General features: G+C 38.9%; 1 protein-coding gene across 3 annotated transcripts in view; it reads left to right on the forward strand.

Annotated features, from left to right (window-relative positions):
- Positions 1 to 15189, forward strand: part of PLGRKT (plasminogen receptor with a C-terminal lysine) — a 43347-nt gene that overhangs the window by 755 nt on the left and 27403 nt on the right. The window contains exons 1-3 of one of the 3 annotated variants that reach the window (XM_049643033.1): positions 1 to 286; positions 564 to 663; positions 2500 to 2586. In XM_049643033.1, the coding sequence (XP_049498990.1) occupies positions 2506 to 2586 (81 nt within the window). In that variant the 5' untranslated portion in view covers positions 1 to 286; positions 564 to 663; positions 2500 to 2505. The other 2 variants (XM_049642964.1, XM_049642891.1) reach the window with 2 other exon arrangements.

Consider the following 15189-nt stretch of genomic DNA (forward strand, 5'->3'; position numbering starts at 1 on the left):
CTTCCTTCCTTCCTTCCTTCCTTCCTTCCTTCCTTCCTTCCTTCCTTTCTTTCGTAAAATCAAATCATAGTTCCCAGGGGTGACAGGAGTAGGGCTGCCCGGAACTTGCAGCCCCTACCTATTCTCCTCAGATATACCTCTTCCCATCTTAAACGATGGCATAGCTGAGGGCCTGAGGCATTGAAGAGCCCTTTCTAAGGTCTCAGGAGTAATCAAAGGAAAAATGAAGGCAGAAGGGACGCGAATCAGCATTCTCAGCTCCTTGAGACACACTGGTATCTAAGCTGTAAGTAGTAAGACATTTGTCACCAGTGATAAAGTTGTAATTTTTGAAAGACACCTTATTCAATTTGGTGAATTCAAAGTTATCCCTATTGCAAGATCACTCTTGCTTATTTTCTGATAAATATTTTGTGAATGGGAGAAAGCTGAAAGTATTCTGGACACCTTAAGGAACCGCTTAGATTTTGGACAATGCCTTTGTTAGGGTGGGGACGGAGGGGAAGGTTGAAGATACTGAACTCTGGGACATAGTTCACAAGGTGTGGTACACTTATTTTCAGGTGTGGGTTCCCTTGGGGACCACAGGGAACTTCTTCATCCTGATTGGATTCTACATTTAACCCTTGGGAGCAAGACCAAGAAACTGAGGCCCAGGAACACGTAAGTCTATACCCTAACCTTCCAGATAGTTTCTCCTCCCTAGATGTCTGATGTGAGCACTGTCTCTCCACTTCAGGAGAGATCCCACCCCCTTCTCAACAGGGGCACTGCAAGAGACACAGTTCTATAATTTACAGGGTGAGAGTGTGTGTGTAGGAATGGGATTAGAGGACAGCTGTTTTCTTCATAAATGTTTGTAACATATGTAAAAATTCAATCATCTACTCCTATGTGCAGGAAAAAAAAAAAAGAATGGCAAGTGACCTAAGCTTGATTTCTCTTTTATCACTCATGTTCTATGCAAACATTTATGGGAAAAAAACATCATGGGGACTTCCAAGATGGATAATATATTGCTACTTCCTTCAAGGAAGTTCTGGCCTGCTGTTGCAGACAACTGACTCGGGGTGCCAAAGTTCAGAAAAAGGAAAGAACTTCTGTTACATCTCCCTACCCTCAGTGGGTGGCCTCTAACTCTCTGGACAGGGGACGGAGTGGGGCTGTGGCAGAGGGGAAGAGAAACCTCATGACCTGCCTCTTCTCTCCAGTGAGTTGTTCAGCCTCCTATGCCCAGTACTGAGGCTGACTCTGGCTCTGAGGTCCCTGTAAATCAAGAATGCATCTTTGGCAAGAATACAGGGAAGTCACTGAAGTCTGGCTTGGAGTGCCCACTCGCCTGGAACCTAGTTAGCAAGGATAACTATTCTACCACCTGGCACAAAATTCCCTCCCTCCCCCATCATCTTCTCCCCAGCTAGCCAGAACCCACTATTTCATGATAAGGCTGTGAAAAACATAAGCTCTGCTGGGTTTCCTACAGAAGAGTGTGGGTCCATTGGAAAGCACTGAGGCTGGTCGGTCCGACATGAGGTTCACAACCTGCTTGGTAGCCTACCAAAGAGAATCAGCACTGTTATTGAGGGGAGAGCGGTGGTAGCTCCCCTAAGTTTTTTTAATCTTCTGAAAGTAAAATTAATAATAAACCGAAGGCCTTCTGTACCTACCCAATTGGATTAAGAACAAAAAATTGAAATTTTGGCTCCCTAGAAGTGATAGAGCACTTAAGAACTTCCTAAGCATGATAAATAAGATAGGCAATACCATGTATTCATTTAAAAATTGCTTTTCCCAGGACATTTAAGTGTCATTATGGTCTTCCCCTCTTGAGACCTTCAGTAGAAGCTGAAGAGAAGAAAGGTGAAGCCAGAAGAGGATGGCCAAGGGATATCACCAGTGGCTGACACAATAGGGGTATATAGGAGAGGGCCAGGGATCACAGGAAGAGTGTTGACATAGTGACCTGGAAACACCTAAAACTTCCTAAACACAAATGCAAGGAGCACAGAGAAATCTGTCTTCAGGGTGTCCTCAATGCATCTTCTGAATCGTCCCTTCTCAGAAGCAAAGTTTCTGTCATCCAGTTGTATAGAAGGTCTATACAACTGTCCCTCACAGAAGAGAGAGTGATCTTTTAGTTTGTTTGTTTTTAAGTATTCAGTTCTTCAAGATTTACAGTGGGAAGCAAAATCAGGAAACATGGAGCTGTATACCTATAGAGAAGGAGGAGATTCTGAAATCATCTTCGTTCAGTCAGCTGGTCATAGGCTAGCAAATGTTGGCCATGCTGGTTAAGTTTGCCCAAGATCAGACAGCTACTTAGAAGAAAGGACTGTAATCCACACTGTGTTCCTAGCTCAGAATTTGATTTTTTTTTTTTTTACATTTTTATATGGTATCTGGTATCTGGTATTTGTTATATGGGCAGTCCAAAGCATCCTATATGAGGATACATGTAGAATATATCATTTTAAGCCTCATTGCTTTTTTACATTTTAGGTGAAGATGGGGTTTATATTCTCAAAATCTATGAATGAAAACATGAAAAACCAACAGGAGTTTATGCTTATGAATGCTCGACTCCAGGTACATTTTCAAATAATTAAGTTTTTATGTTGTTACAGTGGTTAAAGTTTCTATGACATACTCCAGCAGTATTGTTCTCTTTGGCCCCAAAAGGTAAAATGCTCTTGGGCCTCTATCCTTGGAGCCAAGATGAAATGGATTACTAATTATCTGGTAAATTGGCGCGTTTAAATCTCCAATCTAGATCCTAGTATAAAAATTTCCATACCAAAGGAAGACGTAACTGCTTAGAGTGTAGGGGAGGTAGAATGATGCCCCTCTCCTCACCAAATATGTGCATCCTAACCTCCTGTGGATATGTTGCCCTACATGGCAAAAGAGACTTTGAAATGTGATTAAGTTAAGGAGTTTGAGCTAAGGAAGCTCCTGGGTTATCCTGGATTATCTGGATGGGCCCAATGTATTCACAATGGTCCTTATAAGGGGTAGAGATGGGGCGTCTGGGTGGCTCAGTCGGTTAAGCGTCCGACTTCAGCTCAGGTCATGATCTCGCGGTCCGTGAGTTCGAGCCCTGCGTTGGTCTCTGTGCTGACCGCTCAGAGCCTGGAGCCTGTTTCGGATTCTGTGTCTCCCTCTCTCTCTGACCCTCCCCCATTCATGTTCTGTCTCTCTGTGTCTCAAAAATAAATAAATGTTAAAAAAAAATAAGGGGTAGAGAGAGGACAGAGGGTCAAAGTCAGAGAGAAAAAAAAAGATTTGAAGATGCTATACTGCTGGCTTTGAAGATAGAGTGAAGGGCCAAAGAAGGAATTCAGGTAGCCTCTAGAAGCTGGAGAAGGCAAGGATGTGGATTCTTTCCTAGAGCCCAGAAGGAACACAGTCCCACAGCCCGCTTGGGATTTCTGACTCCAGAACTATAAGATAATAAATTTATGCTGTTTTAAGCTTCAAGTATAATTTGTTATAGCAACAATAGGAAATTAATACACACTGTGAAAACTTGACACTGGATTTAGACATAGGCTGATAGCAAAGTAGAAGTAGCAAAGTAGAAGATTGTCTAATTGCCTGGTATTGTCTAACTGCCTAATTGTCAGGAAGTATTATGAAACGTTGTAAAGGTTTGACTGAAATTATTTTCCTAAGGTTTCAAACAAAGATCTCTTGGCTTCTGGGGTTCATTATGGCCCTGGGGATAGAAGGTCCTACTGTGAGGCAGTATGGTGAGTGGTTAAAAGTGAGGACTAAAGACAGACCAGCTAGGTTTGAATCCCATCTCTACCCCTAACTGTATGACTTGTGCCTCAGCCTCCTGGTTTATAAACTGGAGGTAACAGTATCCCCTTCACAAGGTTGCTTTGAGGATAATGATGGTCGTGTAAAGAGAGTATATAGGACAATGTCTCAAGTCCTCAGAACAGTGTCTTTCACTTTATAAGTATTCATGGTTGCTGCCATGATTGCTATTAAGAGTGTCCTGTGCAGGACAACGATTTCTTTTGGGGGAATGGGACAATTTAAAGAATGGAAACTGAATTTTTGTAACACAGAAAAGTGACCTAGGGGAGATTAAACATTAGGCATATGAACCAGCCAAGAATGTCATATGCCCAGAGAGTCTTTTGTCCAAGATCTTTGGAAACTATAGATTTTTACATCCATTCCCTTGAAGTCAGGATATGTGAAGGGTGTGGGATTTTATCCTATTTGCAAGATAACAAATTAGCCTGTTACTATTTACTGGACGCTGGCAGAATACAGGAGACACTTCCATCAGAGACTGAGGACTTCACTACTCAGAGCACAGTAAGCAGCATGAGCTTGAGGTTGGCATGAGTTTTCCCTGTGCCCCTCAAGTCTCAAGAGGGCATGCAGGTTGGCTTAATTGGATGCTGAGGTGGGTACAATGGGTTCGGGACACAGCGGAGGAACAGTGAGCTATGGAATCTACTACTTCTACCGTGACTGGTCAGCCAGGCTGCTCTTAGGTAAGACTTGTTACTTCATTTCTCAAGGTTTCTCACTGCAAACACAACCCTGAGTAATGGCCCATGTAAAGAACAGTCAGACCCTATATCCTTGGCCTACCCAGCAAAAAGTACAGGAATGGCCCATGCAGTTTGATTCTCCCAACATGTGTTTGGTTAGGATGATTAGTTTTTCTTTGTTGATCAGGATAGACTTTATTATTTATCTTCTAATTTCAAGGAAGGATGATAAAAAGAATGTAGATCAACACTATTAAAGCAGCTTTCCACCTTAAAGCTACTTGAGTTCTGATCTTAACTGGGACAGGCTAGAGAGAAACATAATCTGAAGAAATTTTGGAAGATTAGGTGGGTCCTCAAATATTTCCTTTTTAAAGGAATTAAACTTCTAACATCTTTCTTAGGGTTTAGAGCTATTCTTTTATTGAAAAAAAAAGTATCACAAAACATTTGATACATTCTAGAGAATATATTTATAAGTTATGAAGCATAATAAGAGTACCGATGAACCCATTACTAAATTGAAGAATTTTGTTATCACAATACACCTGAAGCTACCTATAGGTTCCATCCTATATGTTGAGTGAGCCCAAACAGTTAAAGCCGGTCTGGAATTGACCTCATATCCCAGAGCCCCTGGGACTGGGCAGGACTCAGAAAATGTAAGGAATGGGCCACTAGGGTAGAAGATTTCTTGTCTTTGTAAGTTCTTTAAAATATTTTTAAAAATCCCAGTTGAAACATCATATGTACTAATGCCTTTAGCCCATGACGGCATGTCTTTTGGTGCTTTTCCTATTTGATGGCATCTCAATAAAAGGGGTAAAGAGAAGAAATAAAGCAAAACTCTTATTAAAGAAAAGCCTAATGACTAGAATACTTTTCCCAGTTTTTTTTTCTTACTTCTACTTTTTTTTTTTTTTTTTTTTGGTAAAAAAGGAGATAAATAATAACTCAATCATTCCATATTATTCGGTTTTTTTTTTTCATTCAGGGAAAAGAACAAGAATTAGAGATTCAGCTACATCTCATACCAGTGCCCAGGTTCTTAACTGGCTGTACATTCTACTCACTCAGGGCTTTGGGATATTTAGGTCCCACCCCAGACCAATCAGATCTCTTCCTGGCCGGGCATGCTGTCACTGTTCTACGCTCTCCAGGAGACTGTAATGCACAGTCTAGTTTGAGGTCTTTGCCCTTTTGCTTTCCATGATGCTACATAATTATAATCAATGATTGGCAGGGATTTAACACAATGCATATTGGAGATGAAACCAAATAGTTTTCAATTTAAGTAAGCTAATCAGGAAATTAAATCAGTCACTGGAGTCTGATTAATAAGAATTTGTAAAAGACTTCAAATCAGAAAGTTTTCTCTTCATTACAACTTTGGTTCAAGTTGAGCTAGAGGGGATTTATACTACTAGTTAGAATGATGTTTTCATATCATCAGCAAACTTCAGTTTCCCATTGCTTTGTTTAGCCTCTCTTACTCATGATGGTGGCTATACTCAAGTAAACGAAGTATCAAAGAAAAATGAATACTTTCTTAAAATGCCATTAGATGGCATACCTAAACTAATTTCGTATCACTTGAGTGGCCAGAAAAGCATTTTGATATTATATAACGGAATGGAAACTGAAAACGGAAAGCAGAAAGAATGAGGGAAGATTCCATAAGTCTTTGCTGTGCTCTAGAACTCTGTAAGCAAAGCAGTTATGATCCATGTAAAGATAAGTCAGGTAGTTTATTCACCGTTTACTGTGTATAGACAACAAACTCAAGATTTAAAAAATACGTGATTGTATGTCTATTGTTAGTTTGGTGTTAAAGAAATGAGGTATAGTTATAAACCAAAAAATACATATTTAATATATATAAAATAATGTGCTGTATGCTAAGCAGGACTCAGAAATGCCTAAGGTATGTGCTCTATATTCAAGGAACTTATCATCTAAATTCAAGGAATTTATCATCAAGGGTGAGTCATGCTGCAAATAACCAGATGTTTGTGTATATGTATGTGGTAAGCAGAACATTGGCTCCCTAAAGATGTCCACACAGTAGTCTCTAGAACTGTGAATGTATTATCTTGTGGCAAAATGGACCTTGCAGATGTGATTAAGGGAACAGACCTTGAGATGGGAAAATTATCCTTGGTGATCCATGTGGACCCAATCTAAACACACAAATTCTTTTTTTTTTTTTTTTTTTTTTAGTTTTTTAATGGTTATTTTTGAGAGAGAGAGAGACAGAGACAGAGAGAGACAGAGAATGAGCAGGGGAAGGGAAGAGAGACAGGGAGATACAGAATCTGAAGAAGGCTCTGGGCTCTGTGCAGACAGCTCAGAGCCTGACGCAGGGCTCGAACGCACGATCCGTGAGATCATGACCTGAGCCGAAGTCAGATGCTCAACCGACCACCCAGGGCTACCCAGGTACCCCTAAACACACAAATTCTTAAAAGTGGAGAGGTGAGGACAAAAGAGAGAGAGAGAGAGAGAGAGAGAAATACCAATGTGGAATTTAAGAAACAAAACAAGTGAGCAAAGAAAAAAATAGACAAAAAAATAGACTCTTAACTGTAGAGAACAAACTGAGGGCTACCAGAGGGGAGGCAGGATAGGGAGGAGTGAAATAGGTGAAGGGCATTAAGAGCACACTTACATGAGCAGTGAGGAATGCACAGAACTGTTGAGTCACTATAATGACACCTTAAACTAACATAACACTATACATTAACTATACTGGAGTTAAAATTAAAGAGAGACGGGGGAGGGGGAGAGAGAGAGGGAGAGAGATGTGATGTTGCTGGACTGCAACATGGAGGAAGGGATCCCCCACAAGGAATGCAGGTGGCTTGGAGAAACTGGAAAATGCTAGGAAACAGATTCTCCCCTAGACTCTCGAAAAGGAGATTCTTGCAGACACCTTGATTTTAGCCCATTCACACCTGTGTCAGACTTCTGATGTCCAGAAGTATAAGATAGTAATTTGTGTTATTTTAAGCCACTAAGTTTGTAGGAATTTGTCTATATAGCAGCATGGACTCTTGATAGGATTGTTTCTGCAACATAAAATATAATGTATACTCAATGCATGCTTTTTCAAATATATAAAAATTAGAGCAGCAATAACTATTATGAGAACTTTCTGAAATTGCTTAAACCCCTATAACTCCCAACAACCTGCCATTCTTATGCCCTCTCATCTGTTTTTTGCTTTTGTTTTGTTTTTTTGAGGTGAAAGCTTCTTGAAATAAGAAGGGTTTAATGTTCTGAGGAAAACAAGAGAGTACAGTGTCTGCTTGGTAGAGAGTCTTGTGGCAACAAGGAGCCCAAAATGTAAAGTAGGGAGTGAAGAGGGAGGAAAGCAGCCAACTCTGTATGTGGAAGGACGAGCAAGTGGGAGATGGTTCCAGAACCAGAAGTGGCCAGGAAGTGCCCTGACTAAAAGATCACCATGTCAACACAAGCTCACCAACTTAGATTTGGAACTCTCTTCAACTTAACCCTCTGAAACTCATTGCTGTCCAGTCCTTATCCCCGTTACCTTTGTCCCTCACTCATGATTATTCTTGAGGTTTATTTTTATTGTGGTAAAACGCAAATAATATAAAATTCATCATTTTATAAAATTTTTAAGTGTTTTTATTTTATTTTTGAGAGACAGAGACAGAGACAGAGAGAGAACAAGTGGGGGAAGGACAGAGAGAGAGGGAGACAGAACCCAAAGCAGGCTCCAGGCTCTGAGCTGTCAGCACAGAGCCCAACGCGGGGCTCGAACCCACGATCCATGAGGTCATAACCTGAGCCAAAGTCCGATGCTTAGCTGACTGAGCCACCCAGGCGCCCCTAAAATTCATCATTTTAAAGTGTACAATTCAGTGACATTTACAATGTTGTATAACCATCTCTGCTACTGAATTCCATAACATTTTCATCAAAAGGAAACCCCATGCCCATTAAGCAGTCACTCTCCATCACCCCAATCCCTGGCAACCACTAGTCTGCTTTTGTATGGATTGATCTGTTCTGGACATTTCATATAAATGGAATCATGCAATATTATTTTTTTGTCTGGCTTATTTCACTTAACATAATCTTTCCAAGGTCCCTCTATGTTGTAGCATGAGTCAGAGCTTTATTCCTACTTATGGCTAAACAACATTCCACTGTGTAGATACACCACATTTTGTTTATCTGCTCATCAGTTTACAGACATTAATATTTCCACTTTTTGGCTGTTGTGATTAATGCTGCTGTGAAAATTCTTATATAGGTTTCTGTTTGAACATTTGCTTTTCAACTCTTGAGTATATACCTAGGAGTGGAATTTCTAGATCACCTACTTTTATATTTAACTTCTTGAGGAACCACAAAAATGTTTCCCTTGGTGGGTGTACCATTTTACATTCTTACCAAAAGGTATGTGGCTTACTATTTACCCACTTCCTTGCCCAAACTTGTTATCTTCCTTTTTCTTTTCTTTTATTTTTTTTTTAATTCTACCCATTCTAATGGGTTTGAAGTTGTTTCTCATTGTGGTTCTGACTTGAAATTTCCTAATAACTAATAACATTTTTTCACAGACTTTTTGGCCATTTATATATCTTCTTTGGAGAAATGTCTATTCTGGTCCTTTGCTCATTTTTAAATTGGGTTGTTTTTGTTTTTGACTCTGCAGGAGTTGCTTATACATGATGGACACTAGATCATCATCAAACAAGATTTGCGAATATTTTCTCCCATTCTTTGGGTTGTCTTCTTACTCTCTTGACAGTGTTCTTTCATGAATACAAGTTTTTAATTTTTATGAAATCCAATTTATGTTTTCTTTTGTTGCTTGTACTTTAGGTGTCATATCTGAGAAACCATTGTCAAATCCAAAATCATAAAGATTTGCTTCTGTGTTTTCTTCTAAGAGTTTTATAGTTTTAGCTTTATATTTAGGTTTTTGACCCATTTGGGGTTAGTTTTTTATATGGTGTGAAGTAAGGGTTCAACTTTACTCTTTTGCATGTAGATATCCAGTTAGCAGGAGGCTCATTCTTTATGAACATAAAGAAGTCAGGCACTGCACAGTTAAGATTAGGAGTCACATACTAAATCTGTAACTGACTCAGATGACGAATCTGTTCATCAGGGTTCAGGCTCTCTGAAAAGAGCATCTTGGCCTATTAGTGGTCTTCAAGTACCTGAAGTTCAAGACAGTGACAACCTTCCGGTTTCTTTTTCTACTAAAGTTGAAATGGATAGAAATAAGCTAATTTAACTACATTATGAGGGATTCGGTAAATACATTGAATACATTATTTGACTTTTAAAGAGGTTGCTAAAAATCTTCAGCAAATCTCTTTAAATGTGGGGCAAAATATTAATCACTTAATGGAATCACTTAGAGGAGTTAACGAAAATAGTTATGATTTCCTATATTCTGTCCATATTGAGGAAGGGTAGGAAATGAAAGTGAAATAATGAGGTCATTGATGCCACAGGTACTTATCTCTACAGAGGGAAACAACTAAATGACAAGGGTCAAGCCACCAAGCTTATCTTGTGCTACCTAGCCTTTCCCTGCTGACATTGGGTCCAGGACCCTTCAATCAGTTCTCTGAAGGGGACACAATGGTTTTAGGTTTGTTCACAAACTTAAATGAGATCAATGAATCCAGTTATAGACTGCCAGAAGGCTTTTCTTTTTCTTTGCTTCCCTCAACTATAATTCTGTTTCATAAATCTGATCAGAGTGAATTTTAATTCATTTTTAGTTTTTCATTGCTTGCACAAGGGTGGTCACTTTACTTATTTATTAACTCAGTAAAGCATGTTCTGAACGGCCAATATATACAGAGTCTGGGACACAAAACTGTTAATTAAAAAATGGTACTATAGCTTTAATAATTTTGTTTTCTCTATAAATCTTCATAACATGTATTCTTTCTCCCTCTCACCCTACCTTACTCTTAAAAATAATTTAATGCAGGCTTGCTGTTAAAATCTTTACACTTCTCATATGTGTCTTGTTTCTACTTCATTTTCTTCCTTAAGATAATTAAGAATGTGGGGCAGCAGGAGGAGGAGAATTTTTAAGAGACAAAAAAAAAATATATCCCCTATAAATATCTCTAATAGTTAACATTAAGGTAACAATTCAAAGTGTCATTATTCTTCAATAATCTTACTAAGTACAAAATAATAGTGAAACCACATTTTAATAAATGTTTTAGTTTAAAATAATTTTAGGGGTGCCTGGGTGGCTCAGTTGGTTAAGCATCTGATTTCAGTTTAGGCCATGATCTCATGGTTAGTGAGTTCAAGTCCTGAATCGGGCTCTGTGCTAACAGTGCAGAGCCTGCTTGGCATTCTTTCTCCCTCTCCCACTCTCTCTGTTTCTCCCCCACTTGTTGTCTCTCTCTCTCTCTCTGTCTCTCTGTCTCTCTCTCAAAAAAAATATGAATAAACTTTAAAAAATAAATAAATAAGGCGCACCTAGGTGGCTCAGTCAGTTAAGTGTCCGACTTTGGCTCAGGTCATGATCTCACAGTTCGTGGGTTCGAGCCCTGCATTGGGCTCTGTGCTGATAGCTCAGAGCCTGGAGCCTGCTTCAGATTCTGCCTCCCTCTCTCTGCCCATCCTCCACGCATGCTCTGTCTCTCTCTCTCTCTCTTAAAAATAAAGAAACATTGGGGCAGTTGGGCGACTGACTTCAGCTCAGGTCATGATTTCATGGTCCAGTCGATGGGTTTGAGCCCCAAGTCAGGCTCTGTGCTGACAGCTCAGAACCTGGAGCCTGCTTTGCATTCTGTGTCTCCCTCTCTCTCTGTACCTCCCCCACTCGCACTGTCTCTCTCTCTGTCTCAAAGATAAATAAATATTTCTTAAAAATTAAAAAAAAACATTAAAAAAGAACAAGATTAAAAATATAAAAATAAATAAATAAAAATTTAGATTTACAGAAAAATTACAGAACTAATACAGAGAGAGTTTATGGATACCCTTCATTTATTAGCTTCCTCTAATATTAACAATTTATAATATCAAAGTACAATGATCAAAACCAGGAAATTAACATAAGCACAATAAAATGAACCAAACAACTGATCTTTTTGATATTTCACCAATTTTTCTTCTAATGTCCCTTTTCTGTTCCAGGATCCAATCTAAGATCTCACACTGCATTTAACTGTTGTGTCTCCTTAGTCTCTTCCAATCTGTGACAGTTCCTCATTCCTTCCTTCGCTTTCATGATAAGTATTTTGGATAAGTCCTGGTCAATTATTTAGAAGAATTTATTTTACTTTGGGTTCTTTTAGTGTTTTCTGACAATTAGATTCAGGTTGTGCACTTTTTGCTATTATTCTTAAACCACAGAATGCTATTGTGTCTTTCTCATTGCACCATATCAGAGGATACCTGATGTCAGTATGTCTTATTACTGGTAATATTAACCTTGATCACTTGGTTAAGGTGGTGCCTAGCAAGTCTCTCCACTGTAAACTTACTATTTTTGGTTTTCTAATTGATAAATACCTTTGGGGAGATACTTTGAGACTCAGTTAATATCTTGCTACTACTCACACTTGTGTCCATTGATCTCCGCACCCATTGGTGGGATCTTACATGCAACAATTATTACTGTAGTATCTGCCTAGTGGTGATTTTTGTATCTTCTTCATTCCATCTGTATTTGTTCACTGGAAAAGCTGTTCCTTCTTCACCCAAATTATTTATAGCAATATGGTCTCATGGACATTTTATCCTATGGGTTATAATCTAGTACCACCATTATTTACTTTATGGTTTAAATTATTGTCTTGGCTATTGGAAATTCCTTCAAGTTGGCTCCTAGGTCCTTTTGACATACCCCAACGTTTTTTGAATATTTTTTTATTTTCTGTGATCAAAAGATAGTCCATATATATTGTCCCTGTCCCAGGTCTGGAATTTAACCACTTATTCAAGGAGTCCTGGTTCCTCTTATTGGAGAATAGTACTTAGAAATCAAGACCTGGGCTCTAGATGTGTTTGTTGCTATGGTCATTGTTCCTGGACCTATTCAGCAAAGACATGTACATGTACTAACCCATGCACATACACTAAACCAGGAGTTCATGCTGGTATCTCTGATCAATCCATTATGACGCCTCATTCTAGTCTTTCCCTATCCTCATATGTTCTTTATCAGACAGTGAGAAACCTGGCTATTATTTTCCATAATATATTCACTTCACTCCTAGTAGACAAGTAAAATAATTCTAAAATTGCCAATATATACCCCGGTGAGAAACAGATTCACTAACTAAAGTACATTTTTTGTTCTTTTCCCCTTTACAATAAATATCCACTCAAAATACTGTTTTCCTGTGAATTGGGTTAGTTCTTCCTGGGCTCCTTCAGAATGGTTAGGTTATTTATTTGTAATATTTATACTTTATATTCTCCCTATGTCTGGTCAGTTTTAATTAGTTGTAGGGTAGGGGGGTATATAAAACATAACTGTGTTCTACTAATCAAAGCTATACAGCAAGACACACTCCAAGAAGGGTATCTCCCTCCTCATTCCAGCTAACCTATTCCCACCCCTCTCTTTTATATAGCCCCTTCCCACATTCAACCTATAGGTGCCTAATTTCTCTAGTCTTCAATTATCCTTACTGCACTTCTTTTGCACAATAAACTGATACGTGCGTATTTTCTTTTGTCTCCTTCTTTCTTACATAAAGGGTAGTCTACCAATGATACCCTTTTATACCTTGCCTATACATTTAACAGTATATCACTCCAAAGCTGTTCAGAGGTTTTTCTCATTTTCTTTAATAGTTGCATAGTACTCCATTGTGTGGGCAATATTATTTATTCAAATGATGTATGGGCACTGTATTAGTTTCTTACTGCTGTGACAAATTTGTTGTAGCTTTAAATTTATCCAAACTGGCTTCTATCTCTTACAATGAGACCTATTATGATATAAATACAACAAAATACTACCTGTTTCTACACAGCCTTCCAGCAGGGATTACCTAGAGTGCAAAAGCATTTTTCTGCTAGGTTTCAGTCCTTCCTAAAAAGTTCTTCATTTAAGGGGCGCCTTGGTGGCTGAGTCGGTTAAGCATCTGACTTCAGCTCAGGTCATGATCTCACGGTTTGTGAGTTAGAGCCTCGTGTCTGGCTCTGTGCTGACAGCTCAGAGCCTGGAGCCTGCTTCGGATTCTGTGTCTCCCTCTCTTTCTGCTCTTCCCTCACTCATGCTCTGTCTCTCTCCCCTTCAAAAATAAATATACTTTTTTAAAAAAGTTCTTCATTTAATATTTTTAAATGCCTTCTAGATGTTAAGAGCCTTTAAATGTAAAAATAAAAATAGCCTTTCATATGTGAAAATGTTCTATTTAAATACATTTTTTGGTCTTGCTGTTAGCATTCATAAACCACCCAGAGACAGATTCATTTAGAATTACAAAGTATGATTGAAGGTATTATGTTAAAGAATACAGCCCTAGTGCATTTATTAATAATACATGACCAAGTAAAAAACCCACTTTTGGGGGGAGTTGATGTGTACATGAGGATTTTTTGGGAAAATCAGAACCATGCAAATTAGGAATAAGAAACCACATCTCCATTTGGTCCTTAGTGCCTATTCCAAGAGATGGGCTTCCAAATTATACTGCAGAAGGACAAAGGAAAATGCAGTGTGAGGTAGTGAACAGAGATTATTACACAGAGAAATGTGCACTGTTCTAAAGATGTTCTTGAATATAATGTTTTCCTCTCAACTTCTCCTACATTATGCTCTGCTCCCTGATGCATACTTCTTACTCCCTGACAATCGCTGCCTCTCCTCCTCTTATTATGCTCTCCTCCTCTTATTCCCTGTCGATCGCTGCCTACATTATGCTCTGCTCGCTGATCCATACTTTCTTTTCTTTTCTTTTTTATTTTTTAAAATTTACATCCAAATTAGTTAGCATATAGTGAAACAATGATTTCAGCAGTAGATTCCTTAATGCCCCTTACCCATTTAGCCCATCCCCCCTCCCACAATCCCTCTAGTAACTCTCAGTTTGTTCTCCATATTTATGAGTGTCTTCTGTTTTGTCCGCCTCCCTGTTTTTATATTATTTTTGTTTCCCTTCCCTTATGTTCATCTTTTTGTCTCTTAAAGTCCTCATATGAGTGAAGCAATATGATTTTTGTCTTTCTCTGACTGACTAATTTCACTTAGCATAATACCCTCCAGTTCCATCCACGTAGTTGCAAATGGCAAGATTTCATTCTTTTTTTTTTAATTTTTTTTAATGTTTATTTATTTTTGAGACAGAGAGAGACAGAGCATGAACAGGGGAGGGTCAGAGAGAGGGAGACACAGAATCTGAAACAGGCTCCAGGCTCTGAGCTGTCAGTACAGAGCCCGATGCGGGGCTCGAACTCATGGACTGCGAAATCATGACCTGAGCCGAAGTCGGCCGCTTAACCGACTGAGCCACCCAGGTGCCCTGATTTCATTCTTTTTGATTGCCGAGTAATACTCCATTGTATATATATACCACATTTTCTTTATCCACTCATCCATCGATGGACATTTGGGCTCTTTCCATACTTTAGCTATTGTTAATAGTGCTGCTATAAACATGGGGGTGCATGTGTCCCTTCGAAACAGCACACCTGTATCCTG

The sequence above is a fragment of the Panthera uncia genome, chromosome D4 (assembly GCF_023721935.1).
Source record: "Panthera uncia isolate 11264 chromosome D4, Puncia_PCG_1.0, whole genome shotgun sequence".
Taxonomy (NCBI): domain Eukaryota; kingdom Metazoa; phylum Chordata; class Mammalia; order Carnivora; family Felidae; genus Panthera; species Panthera uncia.